Below are 22,002 nucleotides of genomic sequence, written 5' to 3' on the forward strand. Positions count from 1 at the left end.
AAGATATAAATAGCAACGGGACATTGAATAGCTAAGGTTAAACGGTTTAGTTGCGCAACATATATTAATAACACAGTTATAAACTATTTCCTTCTTATATCCACACAAGACTATACACCACAGTGCATTTAAATAAGGATGACATTAGTTCGCAAAGAAAGCAGTCTATGCGCCGTTAAAAATTAAGCGCAGAGGCCACAGTACCTAGCGTCTTGAATTAATCTCAATTTGTAAGCCGCGTCTTGTCACGGTGTTTGTATAATGAAATGGAGCAAGTCTGTATCATTCATTAGAGTCGGACACTTCTATACAGTTAATTGTTTGAACTTGCCCGGGCTGCCGTTTAACATCGTCTCGGCTAATCAAGCCACGGTTAACAACATCCGCTCGGTAAGTGGCCGGCCGATGACTCGACGCATCACTCGATGATGCAATTGTCTCCAGTCCAACTGTTATGCACAGAATCGCGTCTTCAATTTGTACAACTTCCGATTGGGTGTCAAGGATGTTTGGCGAATGTCAATCGAGTTGAACTTGTGCGCATGAGTCGAATGTATTAACTCCGCTAGTCAAACGACAGACGTCATCTGATAAATGGAGTTGTAATTTATTCAAGAGTGTTCTAAGAACTCGATTTATCAATGGAGTCATCAATTGATCGCATGTATCGATCATTAGTTTTGAAACGAATTCATTTGGGTCAGTCTGGCTGGAATGACTCATAAACATGTTTAGTGCGGAAGCACTATTATGAGCAGGAAATGTTATATTTTCAAATGGAAAATATTCAGATTACGCGAGCTATCTAATAGGACCAAAGCACTTTGGATAACTTAGAGTGTGTATAAATAAGATTTATAGTCTGGAGAAAAATACCAGGTAGACCAGAAATTAAGTGTATCAAGGAATGCTTCAGAAATAAATGCAGAAATTCAAGGAACTTTCGATAAATGCTTATCTGAATAGTTATGTCAGTACCCTGTGGTCATTGAAATTACTAATTAGTTAAACTCTTAAATTCAACAGAAGGAGAGCGGCGCGATGAATGAACGCTCTCTCGCAACTAGTGATGTTCCAAGCTTACTGGTTTGTATCGATCTGGAAGAAAATGCTTGCTCGACCTGTATTATAAAATAATGTGACCTGCGTGAAATAAATACACATAAATAATTAATACCATTAATGAACGGGAATGTTTGATTGTGATATTCAGAACTTTTTAATGAAATTGTTTACTTAGATTACAAAAGATTATAGCAAAACTGAAGCCGAACTTTTAAAAATGAAATAAAATCTTTAATATTATCGATATCTTCCAATCCCTTTTATAAAGACAGGTCCAGCAGCGGGTGCATCAATTAAACCGGCCGCCATTACAATTCATTCACGATTATTGTTGTACGGCGCTGCGCCCGCGCCGATCTGACGTCGACGCGGCACGCGAATGATACGATATGTTTTTTTTTGGCATGACCGAAATTCGCAATTCGTATTATTCTTTAACGAGAACATGACTGAATTCTTTAATATTTCAGAACGTGTTATGGCTTTAATTAAAATATTCTGAAATGAATTAAGTACATATTGCATGGTTTTTGCACCTGTAAAAGACTCTGATATAAACTAATTAACTCATTTATTTAATTGCTTTTCATTTGGTGCTAATCCCTGCTATCTTATTGACATCTAATGCGTCATGAGCTAATTATTTCGGTATTAATAAGAAAGCAACTGATATAAGCAGACGGAAGAGCGGCGCCAACATTATATTCACATGACAGCAACCAGTGCTTTTCTACCTTTAAAAAGATGGTGGTTAAAGCTCAGGTAAAGAGGAATCAATAAATAACACACTTAATCGCACCCAATGTAGTATCAAAAGCACGTATCGTTAATTCGCGCAACGTTCTGCTATTATAATCATTTACACCTTCACGAAAGTCATTAACAGAATTTTCCCACAGTCACATTCCACGCCGGTAAATATCAAGATCGACGGCAAATTTTCTCAAGTAGGTTATCGTGTGTATGGTAAAAAAGCGAAACTGTGGCAGGAAAGCGTCATTCAGCGGCATAGCGAACCCCGCCGTGGATTGTAAAACAGTATCCTTGAGTCCGAGAGATGTTTATGATATTTCCCGTAATTACTGTAACAGTAAACGAACCATTTTAATTGTCCATACTATCGTTAATTACCGCACATATATAACAACAGTTCGTGATCTTTAACTTAATTCGTGCGCTGTCGCTATTCGTAATCTTTTCAGCAAAAACAACATAATGTCCCGATGAAATAATTATAGAAGATAATGACACGTTTACTGCTATCATTTGTACCGAATGAAATGCGAACGTATATTTCTTTAATTGCCACATGATTCGCATATTTGTCAAACTGCTAAGTGGTTTGATGACATATGAGTTTGTACTATTGAAACAGACAATAATGGCCTTACCGTACCAATAATCCTCTGAAGATAAATTTTGATTTAAAGCTGCGATTTCATAAAACTTCAAACATACGCTTCTAATTAACTTGCTTTTAGATCCTGAAATAAGTACTTACCAAAAACGTTTTCATTAATGGAGCAACAGTATCAATTACTGCCAATAAGCTGAAGAAACTTTCTCATAAAATCAAGTAAATAAATTCCAGATTAAAACTTCACCTGTTAGGCAGGGCTTGTTAAAAACCCATATTTTGAGCTAACCATAGGCTTCCGCGTCCAGTGCGGGAGAGCCTTCGAAAAAACGCAATTTTGTCTTACATAATGCTTAATTTTTGAGTTTTTGAGATGAAGCACTTCACTTTTCTTCCTGACTCAAATTGATAGCGGGGCAATAATGAACTACACTTTTATTTAATAATACCTCATATTTAGAAGAATCAGGCCCATTTATAGTAAGTAAAAGTATCCTATTTAATTTACGTCCTTAGCCCTTGTTAGAAGATGTTATCTCTGTTATTTTGACCAATCTCATTCCTGCGAGTCACACACAAGAATGACACGTCTAATCATTAAAAAACAATAAATTTCCCTTAAGTACGTTCCGCCGAAAACTTAATGATACGAATTTTAGCTAATCCTTCGCTGACCTATTTATTATAGAATATCTTGCACTCAATATCTCGATAAAATAACTGTTTAGCTTTTTATGGTTTTGTAAAATACTGCGATGTCTTTCAATAAAATTACCTGCTTTTTGTAAGGTTTTCTTAAAAGAAACACAACGTCTGAGTTTTGTTAGGAAGACAGTTACAATTTCGGCCGTTATAATTGTATAGAATTTCTTTGTGAAGCTCAAGAACGGAACAGCGAAATGTATAGAGGCGACTGCTTGTATCTAAAGCCGTGTAGAGAACTATTGAACAACACAATGCTTTAAGATTTGAAAGGCTTATTATATAAATACAAAAAAGGATTATTATATAAATACTTATCCAGTATATTATTATGCGTCCTACCTGTCATGACTTACGGAGCCGAAACGTGGACACTGACGGTACGGCTGGTCCACAAGTTTAAAGTCGCTCAGCGGGCTATGGAAAGGGCTATGCTCGGCGTTTCTCTGAGGGATCGCATCAGAAATGAGGTAATCCGTCAGAGAACCAAGGTCATCGACATAGCCTATCGAATCAGCAAGCTGAAGTGGCAGTGGGCTGGCCATATTAGCCGAAGAACCGATAACCGTTGGGGTAAACGAGTTCTAGAGTGGAGACCGCGCCTCGGCAAACGTAGTGTAGGACGTCCTCAGGCACGGTGGAGTGATGACTTGCGCAAGACGGCTGGCAGGAGCTGGATGCGAGAAGCCGAAAATCGATCTCAGTGGCGTGCACTTGGAGAGGCCTATGTCCAGCAGTGGACTGCGATAGGCTGATGATGATGATATTATTATGTACTATTTTACATAGGTATCTATGTGGACATAATTTGCACTTAGTCATAATTTGTATCCACTTGGCCAACGGTTTGTAACTTTGTATAGTGTCACTATTAGTGATTTAAAAATATTATTAAGAACCCAAAGCGGCTCCATACATTTTTGTCCAAGACGCGTCGTACCTGACATCACCTCGCGGATCGCTGAGAAAATCTTCGAAAACATAATCTATAATCCATCGGCAACACGTGCACGGGGCTATTATTGATTTTGCCGTTTTTTCTACAAAATTGCATGCCCGTCCCGACTTGACATTGAAAAAATATCTACTATAATAGGGTGCCGTGTGAATGGGCCTTATTATAAGCTTGCGCAATGACATTTGAGTTTTTGTGATACGTTCCCAGTCGCGTGGCGATGACAGAGGAATGCGAAGGTTCCGTGAATTGTAAGTATTTTTAAGTCCGTATATTCAGATAAGGTCATTAATACACTCGTATAAATAAACTTAATTTTATTGCACTTGAAATGATAAAGTGACAAAAACTGATAATGGTCTACGAATGACCGTTCTTTTTGAAGTTATTATGCATGTTCGGCGATAGTATGTTGTTGTGTCGCTTACATTGTTTATAATCTTTATTTAATTTATGATAAGTAGGTACCTACAACGTTAGCGGTTCCTTAACAATTAAATTATGTTTATTAAAAGACTAAAAAAATATGGACAGTTAACATTAATGGTGACGTTAACAAATAAGTATCAATTTTCTAACTGGACCTTCAAATTCCAGTAGTTACCTAAAAACGTTGAAAGAACAACAAGCTAATATTTGTACGGATGTCAAAATGTCAACAGATCCTGACTTTCGACCCGTCGATACATGGCTCCCGGAAAAAGCGGGTAAAGTTTCATGTGTCGACATGTTACCCCTTTCATAGAAAAACAAATATTCCTTCACTCTTTATTCAACTTTATTTAACGAGGTACTGATTTACCGAATCTTAGAAAATTTAAATTCTTCAAATGTTAACAATGATAAAAATGCTTACAACAAAATGTGAATAAGGTTATTAGACTCTAGATTATATCGTTTAAATATCTTTCAGATTACTATACTAACTCGAATGAAAAATAATCCATAACAAGAGTCCAAAATTGGTCCCCATAAAAGATTTGACTCGTAATATGACACAATACCACACCATCAACACAATCGGAGATAAGATAAAACCTCTCCGAAGGCTCGACTCGACAATTTTATTCTATTACAGATTACAGGCGTGGTGAAGATAAACCAGTCGATCTATCGCCTCTTAAAGACCGATGATGTCAAAATATTTATTATATTATCAATGAATTTATTAAACTTATAGCTCGAGCCGTGAGAAACACAACAGGAACATTATGAGGCGCACTCGGTATCGAATAAGAATTAATTTTAATCTATTCTTCTTTATGATAAGTTTGAATTTATTTAGATGTAAAACGTATTGGAAGATATATCCCGTGCTTTATAGATTCTTTCTTATGACACATTGCGGTATTTGATACGTGGGTTTACGCCAAGTTCATGCATCGATATACATAAAGAGTTTACCTTAATCTCTTTAAAATATAAGAACATAAAATTGTACTTTTACCTTTTTTTTAATTACTTGCAAATTCCATAATCATCATGCTAAAATAGAAACCCTACTTACTTAACAGCTTTGCTGGAAAAATAAAACTAAAGCTGAGTGTTTGGCAACTTTTAGGTGTCGTGCGACTTTCGATGAAAGGGAAATGAACCAAAGCATAGTTTTTTTTTTTGTTTAACATGATTCCTATTTTATGAAAATGCGATTATAAAATTAATAATGTGTAACCTCACACGACTCATCCGTTGGTAAGACACATCCGACATGCCGACTACAAGATTGATGGCATAATAAAATCAAGATTTTATAACTTACATTATTGCTATATAATCTCAAATTTGACTTTTATCTTTAGAAAGCTTGTATAATAGATAAACTATCTTTGGGGACACGATCGCGTTGATTGGTCAAACCAAGTCGTACAACTAAGATGTCCAATTAAGACATATAAATAAAAATAAGTTGCTTATAATAAATTTTAAGAGTGGTTTTAAAGAATTAATGACTTACTTCGAACACCATCATGCGCTAATTTATAGCTGTTCATAATTACATTTTAATATGAAATGTCATATAATCCCAATAGAGATCACGACGAGATTAGTAGAAAATAAACTTTTATAATTAGAAAGAACAGTTTTCGAACATTCGTTTACGTAAGAACATTACACCGTGACGATTATTGGACATAAATTTTATTCAGAGTTTAATATATTTTTTGACGTTTATTGCAGTAATTACAAAGATAAGCGTAGCCGTGTGATTATAACACATTATTAAAGATAGGTATATTACGAATTTTATGAGGATCCAAAATGGAGATGATTCTTTTACTGGTGGAATGCTACAGACAATAATCTACATTTAATCATTCTAACTTGTATAAAAATATGCACAAACGTGTGTAACTGCCACCCTATTGATTTACATTTTATTGACATACAAAAATCGAGGACCATCCAGTCCACGTCCATGTAAACATAACGGTAACGGACACTTCAGACATGACGTTACCATAAGCAACAATACACGACTCAAACCTTCCCAGATCACAAAGTATAATAGCAATTGAGTAAAGCCTAAGAAACTGCTCAATCACAGAATCAATTCACCGTACGGTACAGGCCCCATCGGGATTCAGTAGCAGCATCCGCTTCTCGCCAATAAATACCGGAGATGAATGGTCTATGCGTGAGAGCACTATCAGATGACACCAAGTCCGGTACATGTTGTTGCAGCTTTTTGCAGCATTCGAAGACTGTCATCGTGCACGCTGCTTGCATGCTTACATGGCTATCCGTCATTTTTATGACGTAATATGATTGCGTTCGATACGAAATTGCTGGTTGTAGTCAAGAATGGATAGAGAGGTTCTTGATTTGATTTTATGTTTATTTTTTGTTTTGCGATATTGTAATAAACACTTTTTTATTTTTTATTAGCCTGTGTTGTCCCACTTCTGGGCAAAGGCCTCCCCCATTTTTAAACACTTATTTTTCTTTAATAGATATGTGCGTCAGCAATAAAGAGACAGCGTTTTCCAAACATCCAGATTATAAATATTCTGATTAAAAAGAAATGCAGCTACTTTAGTCTCTGTTCTTATTGGAATATAATGCCTACACCCAAAACTCTGAATCACGTAATATTGATCACTAACTATTGTTGAGATTTTTTTATTATTTAAAAATTGGTAAACGACCTACTTTGAGCGTAGGAAATTAGTTATTTATTAATTGCTGTGTTTTAAAGTAATTAAAGATATTTCCTTAAATAAAATTATTATCTATCCATTTCTGCACCATGCATGAGTCTGTGGGCTTCTGGTATCACAAAGCAATGTCATTCAAAGATTTTCCGAGCGAAGCATCTCTCAGACTACTGTACATTCATTTTTTATATCAATAAGAATTTGTTCCTGGTTGACGAGTGAAGGAATCCCGCTCGTTCCCTTGTTACATACAATACATACCGCTCCATCATAAAATGTAAATATCATCAATATCACTCATTTAAAGTCCCGAACAATTACAAATAACGCAGTATAACTACATTTTGCAGGACCGAACCGGCCAGTGTGAATGAAATGCTATTCATGCGTCCAATGTTTTCCTTCGTACAAAAACCTTTCAATAATCAATCGTAACGGTAATTGTTATTAACCCACCAAAATGGCAATAACTTCCGAAAGGCATGAATAAGATACAGACGTCGGAGGCAAGATTGTTGATTTAATGTTTGAACACGTGTCAACACTTCCAGTTATTGCCATCTGCTTCCACAATGTCACCTGTAAGTTTTTAAGTGGAGACCGCACATTAATGAAAATTCGCGAAAGTCGAATCAGGATGTAAGGCAACGTATTATTTCATGTCTGCATCGCCGCTTCATGAATAAATATACGCCTTGATTAATGGCATTAAAAACACATGCCGGTTATCTGTTTAAAAATGTGGAACCTATATCTATTTAAAGGATTAGTGCAGTAGTGAGTGCGTGTCGTCTTAGTATTTATAATAGCGAGAAGAAAAATTTAAGAAGCAATGCGGGCAACTTACAGCCGATTATGTTAATGAAGACATCTTAAGTAGCCATATCAAAGCTCATGTCTGAAGGATCGCGATCTATTTCGCCGTAATTGAGTATTAAAATTGAGATACTTGCTTGTGTATTTTATTTTAAATGCGCACAATTTAAGTAACTTATTTTGTAAAATGATTGATATGGGAATATTTTTTCATGCTACTTATACACATAGACACAGTGATATTATTTTTGTGCTAATTTTATTGTAAGTTGAATAGAACTGGCAAACTCTGCTCTGTTAAGCTGTGTTAGCTCTTTGTTAGTAATTTTGAATAATATTAGAAAATAGAGTAATGCATTTTACACTATTTTACTCAATTCAATCAATATGAATACTACTAATCTCCGTATTCAGTTTCCTTTAAAGTACCAAAAAAATTACTTACATCAGCTACCCTTTTAAGCAGACACAAGGCTCTGACGTATTAATCCATTTACGCACATACAGGCGTGTGCTACATTTCTTTACTTTCAGCTTTTACTTTCAAAGGTTATGCATACATTCAGATGGGATCACTAACGCTAAATTTAACTCGGGACATGCACAGACGTGGCGGCGGCTTTTGGACTCGCATGGCTCTTCGAAGAAAACGATACCCCATTGTTATGCCTGTTACTGAGAGTACTGTTACACTTCTTCATGCCACATTACTAATGTTCCCTTTGTATACGTTTTTGTATCTCAAGTGTGTTGCTGTTGGCTGGTGGACGATGGTCCGTGTTCAAGCTTCAGAATGCACGATGCAATTTTTTTTTGTGAGGTTGTAATAATCGGCATTTATTATTTTTTATACAAATCTCAACTGCGTTATCTTTGTAACAATTATGAATTTCAGTCCCTGAAGCGAGAAAGGTGAATGACACAAGAACGTGGTAATTTATATCAGTACTTTTAATTACGCAGGATGTTGCAGTCTATTTCCTTATGTTAATTTTTGAAATTTCATAAGTCATTAAAAAACATTTTTTCTATGAACATACATAAGTTTTCAATAGAATGTCTGCAAGCTTCTTGATTGTCACTAAGGAACGTATTGTTTAATTTGCAAACCCTGCGGTAAAATAGTAAATCCATCAACAACTAAAATGAAAAAAAAAAAACATCGACATCTAAAAAGAAAGGCTAGTAAAAATCTCCAGCTTCTCTCATTAACCTTACAGCTATCTAATATTCATTCACAATTTACCTTCCAGAAACTTAAGTAATTCCCACACAATTAAATATCCATAAAAATCCTAGAACTTTTTTCAAAGGACCCTTCGCCACTTTAGGTCGTAAACAAAACAGAACAAAGATAGAGAGAGGGCTGAGTAATGACAATTTACTGGTGGCGCGATAATAGAAACCCGTTTACCCTCAATACTATGATTCTTACTTACGCAGCTTGATTAGGCACTACTATATTATTCACTTTAAGAGCACCCGTACACTGTCGACTAAACAGTCGGCGACAATTTGATTCGATGGTTGTCAAAGTCTTTCTAAAAAGAAAATCTTGATTCTATTCAAAGTTTTCAGTCGGTTGAATACTTCATTGTTGTTTGAGAGTAATTCAATTCATTTCCATACTTATCAAGCACCTGATCAAACTGTCGGCTGATTAAAAAGTCTGCAGTGTGTAAACTCTTAATTCCAGCGTCTATGGATTCGCCGCACGGAGAAATGCATAAAAATAAAAGAAAAAGATACTACCTATCTAGTATATTTCTTGATAGCTTTTATCAATCAGTTGTTTCTTAGTACCGCATTACTGCATCGCTCGGAGGCGAATCTTCAGAAAGAGCTCCTCAATCATGTTAGAAGCTGGTAGTTTTAAAACAATTATTCAGCTTACAGCTAAAACGATTTAATGCTGTAAGTGCTAGTTTAGTCTATGCAGCCTCACTTTTTGCATTCGTTATTCAGAGATTCCGTTTTATTACTATCTTAACCGTATTATTACTATACCGCCAATTGTAATTGAATCTTGACTTTACATACCTACATGTTTAGATTTCCTTATTTTTCACATAATGAATGCCTGCTGATCTCCATAAATTATCTAGATAAACAGCTCTAGGTGTCAGCATTGTACAAATGATGGTCTGAAAAAAGAAAATTCCTTTCAACAACTTAAAGTAGGGCCCATAATTAAACACTTGGTCGAGGCATAGAAGGGACATTTATTTGTAACTCTAGCTTGTAAATCCATGTTAACATCGTAAAGGAATTTTGTACTTAACTTAGGTACTTTCTTATTTCACTATCAGAATATAGTTTAGTGCCTAGATAAAGTCGGCTATGACATGACAAGTAACTTAGGTAAAAATGTCGCTTATCTATGAAATATACCTATCGTGATAAGGCTCCGTTTAATTATATACTGCAAATATTTAGTGATTACTTAGAATGTAATCTTAATCAGTTCTTTAAATTATGTCAATGATTCGGTTGTGTATCTAAACTCATTTGTAACCATGAAAGCAATATCAGATTTTTCACTAAGCGTTTTTAATCTGAACATGATTAAAAATTGCTTTTATGTATTCTAAATGTATAGAAACTTTAAAGTATCCTGTATTTACACATATCGCACCCATTTTCAGACTTATGTTATTGCCATTTTCATAGAAAACTTCCTATTTTACGGATTTACGGAAAATCTGTAGAAGAATGAACTGAAATGTTTTCTCTTTGATATAATCAATAAATAAAAAAAAACTTCCAAATATTCAGTAGCAACCACAATGATCATAAATATTATAATAAAAATACGGTTTTCTTTATAGTTGGTCGGATCTGCGGGACCACCGCGTAGAAAATAAGACGTCAGGCAAATTGAAACGGATCAAAGGAATGAAAGCTTCGTGAAGGCATTAGAATTGACCGTTTCTGCGCGTTTCAAATAAATAATACCAAATACGAGACTCTTCCGATATTGCGAACATCGAGAGAGATTTTACGCAGATACAGGCTGTTGCATCCAATGAATCCAGATTATGTATTTTTATATGCATTTTTTAAAATCACATTTTCCTCGCGTCTTACTTACGCTTCCAAAGGTATTAATAAGAAAATAAAAAATGAGAGTTTCCCAACGAAATCATTACCTCTTTATTTAAATGCTACCTCTTAGATATAACGACTTCATGTTCAATCGGAACCCAAATCTCATCCACAAAACTCATTTCTCTTCATAATTATTAATTACGTTCAAAGATAACTTTCATAAATTCTTATTATCTCCTCATATCAGTATTTACTTGATCACATAATTTAAATCTCGTACCCAACTCGGGTCATTACGTCCTTAGATATTATCGTAATCGGAAAAAACAAATCACTCCTAAATGTGAACTGTCTTAAAAGTTCAATCGCGAATCGAAGAGGCCACCCGTTACATCGCTTTCCCCGGTGGTCCAATCTTCAAGATGATTAAATTAGGATACGAACAGATATAACATGCGAAATGATATACAATGAACCGAGTCCGATTCTGCATAATGAAGCAATCAAATAGTTTCCATTGTACCCCGGCTGATCCTGACGTAGCAGTTGTAACGTTTACTTTTGCGTTACGTCGGATATTTCTTTTAATGCTGTCAGTTAAGTAAATATGCGCTTTCGAACCAAATTAATAACATATTGTCATTTGAAAAGTCATTATTTTTGCTTTGAAATTAATAATTTTGTTAAATGAACCATCTCACGCACGAAATTTTAAGTCGCTATCTCTTCAAACTGCAAGGTTTGCGTTTAGGTTGCGTTTAGTAAGTAACACCGACGCTTTGCTATCCGTGACCGCTTTGCATACTGTAATCCCGTTGGAATACTCACACAAAAAGTTGTTGCATTTTAAAATCCTTTTCGAAAGCAAACATTTGACGTTTCGAGGGAAATTGAGCGGAAGGCTTTTTGTACGTTTCTTTGGAATGGATTAAAGCGGGGTATACTTACACTAAGCTGACGTTCGGTAGCACTTTATTTCGAATTGGAAACAGCTTTTTGACTGGTTATACACTAAAGATGATTTAAGCCATCATCTTTATTGATTTACTCCGATCTCGGAGCCGGGATATATTTTAATATGGCCGTCGTTGTCCGAGCGTCCATATATCGATGTTACATTGTCAATATGGCGCCTTTGTTCGCGCCAAAATTTATAAGTTAGACGTGTATCCATTGTACGGCGGCGTAAAGGGAAGAACTACAATGCGAAGTATTTTATACCGATCATAATCCTGACGTGTGGTCAAAATGTGTCGAAGCGTTAAAGATTTATATCAACGGCCGCGATTTTGGGCTAGTGGGTCATATATTCTACCTGGCTTAGAAAATTCATATGACTGCTTTGCGTTTGTGTGTTTCGAAACTGCAAAAATTAAAAAAAAAAAATGACAGGCTGATCGACTATTATTATTGCAATTTTAATCTCTGGACACTACGACATTCTTTACTTCCTAGGTATGCATTATTATAGACGATGCTTATAATGAAAAATGCAAATTAATTGGATTTTTGGTTAAAAGCGAAATTCTTACACCCGGATTAAAGTTTTAACGTTATTAATCAATACTTAAATAGTGGTGGGGGCATTAATCTTAAACGTAGGTGGCACTACTAATCTGTTTATTAATGTATCAGTATCAGTCTAACTGTCGGAATGTCTACTTTTCTTACTAAGTATGGATAAAATCTAGAAATGGTACTTAACCAGAACCTTCTCCTTCTTATAATTTTTATACTGACATCGTATTTTTTTTTATATTTGATAGGTTTTAAGTTTCTTTAAATTTTTGACGTATAAAAAATATTTTTTAAGAGATGATATATACCAGTTAGTGATTGGTTCAATTTTGCCATGCCATTTCACATCTATAAATTATAACATCTAATCATACGCCCAATATACCACACATAGCACATTTACGATCATTTACATTGCACAATAACACTTTATCCCAACCTTCGTAAACTACCTGTATGAAAGTTTATCAATACAAAGATAGACCCGCCTTATACCGCGGCGTCTCTTTGCTCATTATTGTCACAGAACGACACTAATTTTATTTATTAGTATCTTTTATGAGATGTCAAATTGCGGAATAGTAGTACTATGTAGACGGTGGGCGGTGAAACCGGCTTCTTGTGATGCCGCTGTGTGTCAAATTGATTTGTTTTAGGGTTCTGTGGTCGTAAAAGCGTATAGTGAAGGTTTGCTAATGTAGAAGGGCATGGAAATGATTGCTCATTGTAATCAGTTGTTTTAAAGAAAAACAGGAACCCTTGTATACAATTTTTGATAAATTGTAACTGCCCAAAATCACTCTAGGTATAAAAGAAAATAGTTATAAGCTTTATTAAAGTAGGATTTCGTTAGTTTTAAAATTATGCTCAGACTCAATTCTTTTAAATATTTTTCCTTCAACAAAGCAGTCGATAGCCGCCACTTCGGACTTGACCATTTTTTTCTGTGCAAAGCGGAGATCTTTTAATATGCTAACGAATTGTTTTACTGAACAGTCTCTTTTGTTACTAAACTCATAAACTAAAGAAAGGCCGTACGTCTAAGAGATAAGAAAGTTGTAAATTATTTTAGACAAATTGCTTTGCTATTTAATGAATGCGTGGTGACTAAAAAAAGGTTTTAATGTCTTGCGGGACTAAACATGGCTACTGGATTATTTTTGCCATACATATACATAGATAGGCTTATAAACTGCGAGAAGTTATTACTCGATGATAACTAGACTCGCGAATGAAATTCAATGGACTTTTATACTTGCCGAATACTTAATTTTTAATTTAAAATTTCCATTGATAATGGATGGAAGTCGAGTGGTTAATGTAATGAGGTTTACTAACAAGCCCAACTGGCTCTTTATCTCGAATCTACGAGTATAGGCAAGTTGATACAGTTAACACTACAGCTCGGGTCCTAAACTCTTTCACACCTTGTATTCGGTCAATAAGTCGATAATGTATGAACCCTATTAAAGGCCATATCATATTGGTCAGTGACTAGCGACTTGAAAACTCCCTTAGAATCGTCTGACATACGGACTAATAATGTTGGATCTAATATTAATAAATGTAACACGCTGACATACATTTTCCTGTTAGTACCTGCAAATGTAAAAAAATAAGTAGATACAGTTTTATGTTACGTATATTTGGTCTATTTACATTATTTTAATTTAAACATAAATATTTTGATCAAATTGAAAAAAAAAAATTAAAATGAATCGATGGCCTTTTATACAATCGAAAACAATTAAAAATATTTGGGTTGAAATGTACGAACAGGCATTCTGGTTGATCATTAGAAACGTATGACGCTTGTAAATCTAAGCTGCCGTATGTATCGTTTCTAACATCTGCCCAACCCGTGCATACGTAATCAAAATAAAAATAATATTTTAGTAGATTTATTCGATAATGGGCAGATGTGTCGGCGCGCGCTCCTGGCACTCTATTTTTCTTGGCCCTTTATTGTATTTGGGCGAAGGGCCTTAAAGGGTCAATATCCAAGACTGGGCTTCCGTTCGATATTCGATTCACTTTTTGTTTTGTCTGCAAACATCTTAAATATCCCCGTCAATCATTAACAAAGATTTTGCATTAGCTGAAATGCTTTCTTTGAATTTATATTAACCCTTTAGTGGTCGATTCCGAGGCTATTTAAAGCCAACTAGTCTGGAGGGTGCATGGATTTATTGAGATAAATAAGATTAGCTTGAGATGGATTTTATTCTTTCCATAATATAGATAGATCCTTAATGAAACTGAACTGTTTCATTTACCTTGAATAACGTGAATTTACTACCTTAATTTAGATGGATTTAAAAGTAGTTCATGAAAACATAATTTTGATGTTAAATGAACTAGAGTGGCAAACACAGTCACAATAAAAGTTATCATTGTTACAAAAATTGTCAGTAAAATTATTTTCAGAATATAATGATTTTTATATTAATTTTAGAGGATTATTGAATACCCTGTTTCATAAGAGTTAAACTACATTTAAAAAAGGCTGCTATAAACAGGACTGCAGATGAAAAATATTGAATATCATACTCATATTACTGACTAAAGAAAGATGCAGCGTCCGTCGGTAGTCGGATTAACACTATTTACTTCTTGTTTCGCGCGAGCCAGTCCACTTAGTCTTTTTAATGTGTAAATTAATTTAAATCGACCTTTGGAGCATGAAATTCCCAATCCATTACCCGTGAGACAGTTTAATGCGCCGCCCGAGACTCACAACGCAATAGAACACAGCTCCCTAGCGAAACCCGCGTATTCCCAACATACTGGACACAGGTGGCGGATTCTTGAAATAGAAAAATCGGCCATACGTCTCCTTAAGTACATTTTTCCCGTTTCATTGTACACTATAACGAGGAACTTTTTCATTTTAATTAAACGTGCATTAAACTTGAAAGTCGGTGGCTTATCGCATGTCTAGGTGTTAAGGACTAATTGATAATCGAAATAAATGGACGCCTTTCGTTGGGACTAATAGCCGTGCGTCCGTGTGAACGCGACGTAATCAGCAGCCACTTTTCAGTTGTCGCTCACACACGATAATACCTGTGAGCTGATCATACCGGGGCGCGAGACGTGCTCTCACTAACGAAACCAGAGATTACCTCACAATCTCATTACAGGCGAGCCAGTGCCGTGTTTAATAGCGGGGATAACACTGGAATACGTTTTAATTTTCGCGTCCGAGCTCGTTAATACTTCGCTCGGATCAGTTTATACTTAGTGCCACGCTGCTACAGAAATATTGTTAATTACTTATTTTAAGCTCGCTTTTAATATCATGGAATAGGGATCCGTCTTACTGAAAGCTTTTTATTTTATTTGCTGAAACGCAATAAGTATATACAGGTTTTAATCATTTGTATGTCATGCTGAACATATTTCAAGCAAATAAACAGATATCTTTGCTTTGTAGTCGATGCCAATACTGCAAATATTTTTTAAACAGACACTTTTCCCTTTTATAATAAATATGCAAGGCTAGACTCCCCTTCGAGAAGGGTAATGCAACAAACTAACATACTTGATTAGAGTTGTTAAATAAAATAATTGAAGCATTAATTATTTGTAGACGTGTAAACAAATTGTGGCGAAAAATATTTAATGACACAGAGAGGGCATAATTGACGTTATTTATTTGCCAACAGATTTTTAATTTTACGCCGCGCTTTTAAGACTAACTCGGCGCCGTGTAGGTTTTTCATTAATAATTTTTCATTCGCATTTAAAGATTTTATTGTATATTGAATTTTATACGGGGAGACACGCATCCGTTATAAGGAGTCAATTGACAATCTGAGCCTCACGCCTCGTGGCGACTGAATAAATGGCGGCCGCGACGGGTGATTAAAAAATATGGCCACTTTAGAGTGTTAAATATCACAAAAGGCCGGCAATATTTTCAAAATAATTACGTCAATAATTGGCACGCAAGCCAACAGTAACTCGATGGAGGTTCGTCTCATTATTCCTGTACGGATTTTACCACCAACCGAGACAGATTAATCGTTTTAACTATATCATAAGTTTATATTCGAGCGTAGAACTGCGCTGTGTCAATTACACTGCAAAAATACAGCTGTCTATTATTCATGGCGCGGTTCATGAACTATCTATGCTAAGTGAAATCCATATTGCATGCGTGGGAATGGCGCGGCGCGACTACCTCGCCAGAGATTATGAATGAAATTTATTTATTCACAGAAACCTGTAGGTCAGTGAATGTGATGCTCATCAAAAGAAAATGCTGTGCGTAGTACTCAATAAACTTTTTTTTAGAATATCGTCAATTTCCCTATTTAACTAAATATCGACCTTTTTAAAATACTGCAAACTATCGGATAATGGTTGAGAATTAAAAACTTCAAAGTAAATCACAGAACCAAAGAAGGCAAAAAAATGCTCATACAGAAACTATCAGTCGAACAAAGGAGCGAATCTGTCAATAGTTCGGTGACAAACGTTGAATGGCTGTCTTCAATGTATCATTGATGATATAAGGATCGAGCTCTCAAAGTTCCCGAAAGTACAATGGCGTTGAAATACATGAATACTATCGCCGATCAGATGGTATAATGGATTCGAATTCTCACTCACACTTTCAATATTCCGGTGTGGCCACTAAGATGGAGGTGTGTTTTATCTTACGGTATCTTATCTGGTTAGGTTGCAAGCACTTAGAACTTACATTATTTAGATTTCTTCTGCCAATCTAATCGAGTAAGTTATAACTTGAAACATGTTCACTATCAACCACAATCAAATACCTACCTACGTACGATATTGTTTTCTTAATGTAAACTTCTTCTGTGTCTTCACTTTAAATGTATTAACTACAAATAAAGAGCACACTTCGCGAATATACCATTTGATAACATACCAATATAAAGTGGTATGTTACGACCTTCCACTCTCTGCTTTCGTGGCTCCAACACCCAAGCCTTCTGACAAATGTCTACGTCACTGATATAATCAAAGCCGTTAGCAGAGAATGGCCATGATACTTGTGGTCAAAACATATAAACATTGCAATTGTGATGGCAACTCTGTTATGTTTAATCGTCAGTGATTGCAATCTAAGGTGTGGATGGCCTCTTAGAAAACATACCAGCTGATGCTGTCTTTTATACTTAGATTATCTACGAACTATCTTTTTGGCGAATAGTTCTCGTGAAAAATTTACAATAATAGAGAGCTTTTCTGTTTGCTGAAAACAAATACAGGTTAACAATAAACTCAGTGTGTATTCCTAAAGTAATATCGCTTTTCAGCTCATTTAGTTTACTAATATTAATTTTCTGTGTCTAACAGACAGCTTTTTCAAAATTCAATGCTTTATTATCTGCACCTTTCGATCTGCCACAGACTGTTCTAAATAAATACGATAACTATGAAAGCACACGTCATAGTTCACATAGGTAACAATTAACGAAAGTATTCTAAAGAAGGGATAAATAACTGTACTTACACTAACCCTCACATGATTCAATGAACCACGGGTACTATGGGTCATGCGCTTGCGCCGACGGAGGGTTGGACTTGTTCAAACAACACGTTTATTTGCATTTGACGAGTGTAACGAGCTTTTACTAACGTTGAGTGTCAGCCGTTTTTAGAGTTACCACGTTTACCATCATTTTGTGATACAGGTTCGGATTTACATATTTCAGTTGGGTACTATAGTGATTCTATGAAGGATAAAGGTAAACAACTATAAGTAGTTACAACTATGTTTACCTATGCATATGTTTATGAATCACATTGAAAAATACGAAAATATCAGAATCCAAGTGTCAATCAATTTGAAATTTTATTTTAATGCTAGGCACGAAAGACATGTTCCGATAAAAAAGCTGAGTAAAACGGTTAACATCACATCCATAACTTAACTAAAACCAAGTTTTCTGTTATAATACAATATTTTCAGTGTTATTTAATTGTGACACTTGGTACAAAATTTTACTTCAGAAAATTGCATGAAACAAAATTTTCACCTTCTGCACACCAACAGTCACCCTACATTACATTGAACAAGTATAGTATAGTTATGCGTTGTGGCCTCAAATTCCCTCAAATAAGGGGTGCGACACACCTGTCCCGCACCCTCGCTGACACGCGACGTTTACAAGTTGCACAAGCTGCCACACCAGTGTAAACAGACCTTACAAGTCTTATAAACCTTTAAATCCATACTTATAAATGTTCCAGTGCCCAGAGGTCATAATAAAATGGTCCAGAATTTGTAATCGTGTAGGGTGCCCATATAGCATGCTCTAAAATCTGAGCATGTGTAGAGCAATGTGCATTGTTATGGATATAGTGCAGTGCTTTTGAAAACGTTTCGTAGGGGTGTTTTATTTTTATTATTAATCAGGTTTTGGCCTACCTGATCGACTACAGTGCACTGAAAAGGGGAGCATTATGGATTTTTATCAGAATATTCTCGACCAACGACCAAAAAGAAAATCCCTATTTGTATTACAAGTGACCAATACATAGGGAGTGATCAATGAAGGCGCTTCATGGCCGTGACTGTGATCAATCGACCATTGTGTGCGCTCAAATTGGTAAAATGTCTTTACAACCTATTTTATTGTTATGTCCGCGGTTTACAACTGCACCTACGAGCCGTGACACCTACATCTCTGATAATTCGATAAAATAATGGCGATCGATTTGAAGTTACTACTGCAAGAACAAATATACGTTTAAAGGCCCTTTTTCGCTTAACCCGTTTAGTGTTTGTAAATACGAATATTAAACAAGTTGAAAAATGAAGAAACTACTCCTTATATAAACATGCAAGACTATTTGTTAGGCAGCAAAATATTTTACAGCCGTCGCAAAAACCAATAAACTTTAACAGAAATTAATAATACTATACAAACAGAATGTAATATTAATGATTCAATTATAATATTTATGGATTGTTGAACAATGTTGCTCATTATAGAACCGGTTTTACACGTGTCAAAAATACCGTTGAATAACAATGGTGATGTAAAATTCAACAATCGAACGTAGGAATAATTGCGGAGGGAATTGCGAGCGGCCGGCGCGTGGCGTGCGCGCGCGCATGACAGGTGTGCCGCAACCCTAATTGTTCGCTATGAAAGGGAGGGCGAGAGGGTGAACTATGTGGATTTGCATTAAATAATGTATGTAACGTCACGCTTTATTGCCCCAGTGAAAGAATTAGGGTGACCAAACGAGTTGTATTGATACTGTTTGTTCAAGGTGAAATGCTAACTCATTCATTCACGAACCGATTAGACCTGAAAATCAAGAATTCGTATTTTAAGTTGCATACTTAATTTAGTAAGCATATTTTACTGATTGCAGCTCTTGTTAAATTAATTAGGTCACAATCCTCAAATGTAACTTCCATTACATAATACACAAGGAATCAGAACAGTTACACCACAATTAAACTGAGGACTTAACGGCCTTTCTATCCGCTTGTTAGCCAAAAACTTGTTGCCAGTGGCTTACCGACAATGTTGAGGCACAAAAAGCTGCTTATGCGTCCGTTGTGGAACGCCACCGGAACACCTCGGGCGAAGGCTCAGTTAAGAGGCAGTTGAGCTAGCTATTTGTTTGGTAATGTGGGAACTAAATGGTAAATGTCGAGGCGATGTCTTAATTGGCTTAGGACCGCTTTGAAGCAGTTAAAACGCTGGAAGCTAATGAAGACACTTGGAGATTTAAATTGTTTGGGTGGGAGTTCTTGTATCGATTGTTGCTTTGATGAGAATCAGTGTAACATAGGTAATTTATATGGAAAATCATACCTATTGTAACTTATAAGTTTCGAGAAATTAGAAGAAAACTAAAGGTCTGGTAAGGTACGTATTACGTTAGCGGGAAGGCTTGTACCTTAACATTTCAAAATTAAAACTATAAAAAACATAGCTAGACTGACATTATGTAAACCCCTGTCTACCCTTCAGCGAAAACAGTTTTGATTAATTGTCTTTATCAAAACAAAACACCAAGAAATGTAGAGCAACATCCTCACACGATTTACAATAAGTGAAAAACGCTTCAGTTCTTGAATTAACATTGCAAATAAACTCTTCACGTCAAGTATTAAGTAGTGGGGGTAGTAAATAAATACGAGTGTGTCCCGGCAATCAGTGCAGATATATAGACTGTAAAATTAGCCTGCCGCCGGGGGCGCGTCCGACGTGCGCCTCCCTTGCGACCGACGTGGGTGGAACTCATGTCGCGTACGATAAACTGGGCTTTTCGAGAACTTTCTATGTTGCGTTTTACTAACAACATCGAGGAAAACAAAAGAATTTAGATATTTTTTAATGTAATTCAAAAAGTAAAAGTTAACCCATATTTTATTTTATGACCACTACGTGAAATGCGGTAAATTGCGCACTTCCCGAGCTTGTCTTTCAATTATCATTATCGATGAGTTGCGAACATAATAATTAGGTTTTAGGATTACAGATAATTTTACAATATAATCCCAAGAACTTGTTACAAGACCAAACTCTTTTTATACGACCGTTTCACGTCTAGCGAGGCATCAGCGCCACTAATTGCAGGCTCCCGTACCGATTTAAATCGTACTCATAAAACATTTTGTAAAACACAACATACACAATTTATTGGTGGGATTTAATAATTGCTCATAATTGAAATGCAAGAGCAATTACGTATGTTACCTACCGCTCGGGACCCGCTTTGTATCGCCGAAAGCCAAAGGCGTTTGTTTACAATGAAAATTATGTAAAGTGCAACTTTGACTGATGTTGATGGGTATTTAATGCAGCGCGTAGCGAGTTTTGTTCGCCTATTTTAACTGTGTAATTAGTCATAAATCGTACTTTACCTGTCGCACGTGACATGCTCTCGATTTATTATTAAGATCTATGTTGAGAATTGAGATCATTAATTTAAATGACAAGGAAGCTTTAAATCAATCTTCAATATCTGAAATTATTTTGTTCCTTACCTGCTTTTCTTTTTAGTGGACTCACGACTAGATAGTCAATATTAAGATGCAGCCTATCAAAATCAGTTGTAAAGACACAAATTAATGAAATACCTCCAAGCGTAATACAGACGCGTACAAACGGTGGTCATCATCTGAGATTAAGTTATCAAGTTACGATTTATACCTCCAATAAATGTCAAGTCGATGGCCGTATGACTGAAACCGAGGGAGTGGAGTAAACTCCTTACTTTTACCGAGAAACTTATTAAAAAGTAACGTTAGCCCATATCATGCAGCATCGTTGCCAATTTATAATAACGATACCACTTACATTCAACGTGTATATTTCAGCTGCTAATATAATTTTAACTTGCATACTTGTAAAGATATAATACCTTTTTAAGTCCGCGCCAAT

The 22,002-nt window shown here is 35.6% G+C and overlaps 1 protein-coding gene across 1 annotated transcript in view; it reads left to right on the top strand.

Annotated features, from left to right (window-relative positions):
• The first annotated feature begins 4,280 nt into the window (after positions 1-4,280).
• LOC124632231 (cytochrome P450 4g15-like) overlaps positions 4,281-22,002 on the top strand; it is an 80,225-nt gene continuing 62,503 nt past the window's right edge. Inside the window, exon 1 of the mRNA XM_047166988.1 lies at positions 4,281-4,330. Coding sequence (XP_047022944.1) covers positions 4,311-4,330 — 20 coding nt within the window. The 5' untranslated portion in view covers positions 4,281-4,310. The remainder of the gene's footprint in view (positions 4,331-22,002) is intronic.

This window comes from Helicoverpa zea, chromosome 8 (genome assembly GCF_022581195.2).
Source record: "Helicoverpa zea isolate HzStark_Cry1AcR chromosome 8, ilHelZeax1.1, whole genome shotgun sequence".
Classification (NCBI taxonomy): Eukaryota; Metazoa; Arthropoda; class Insecta; order Lepidoptera; family Noctuidae; genus Helicoverpa; species Helicoverpa zea.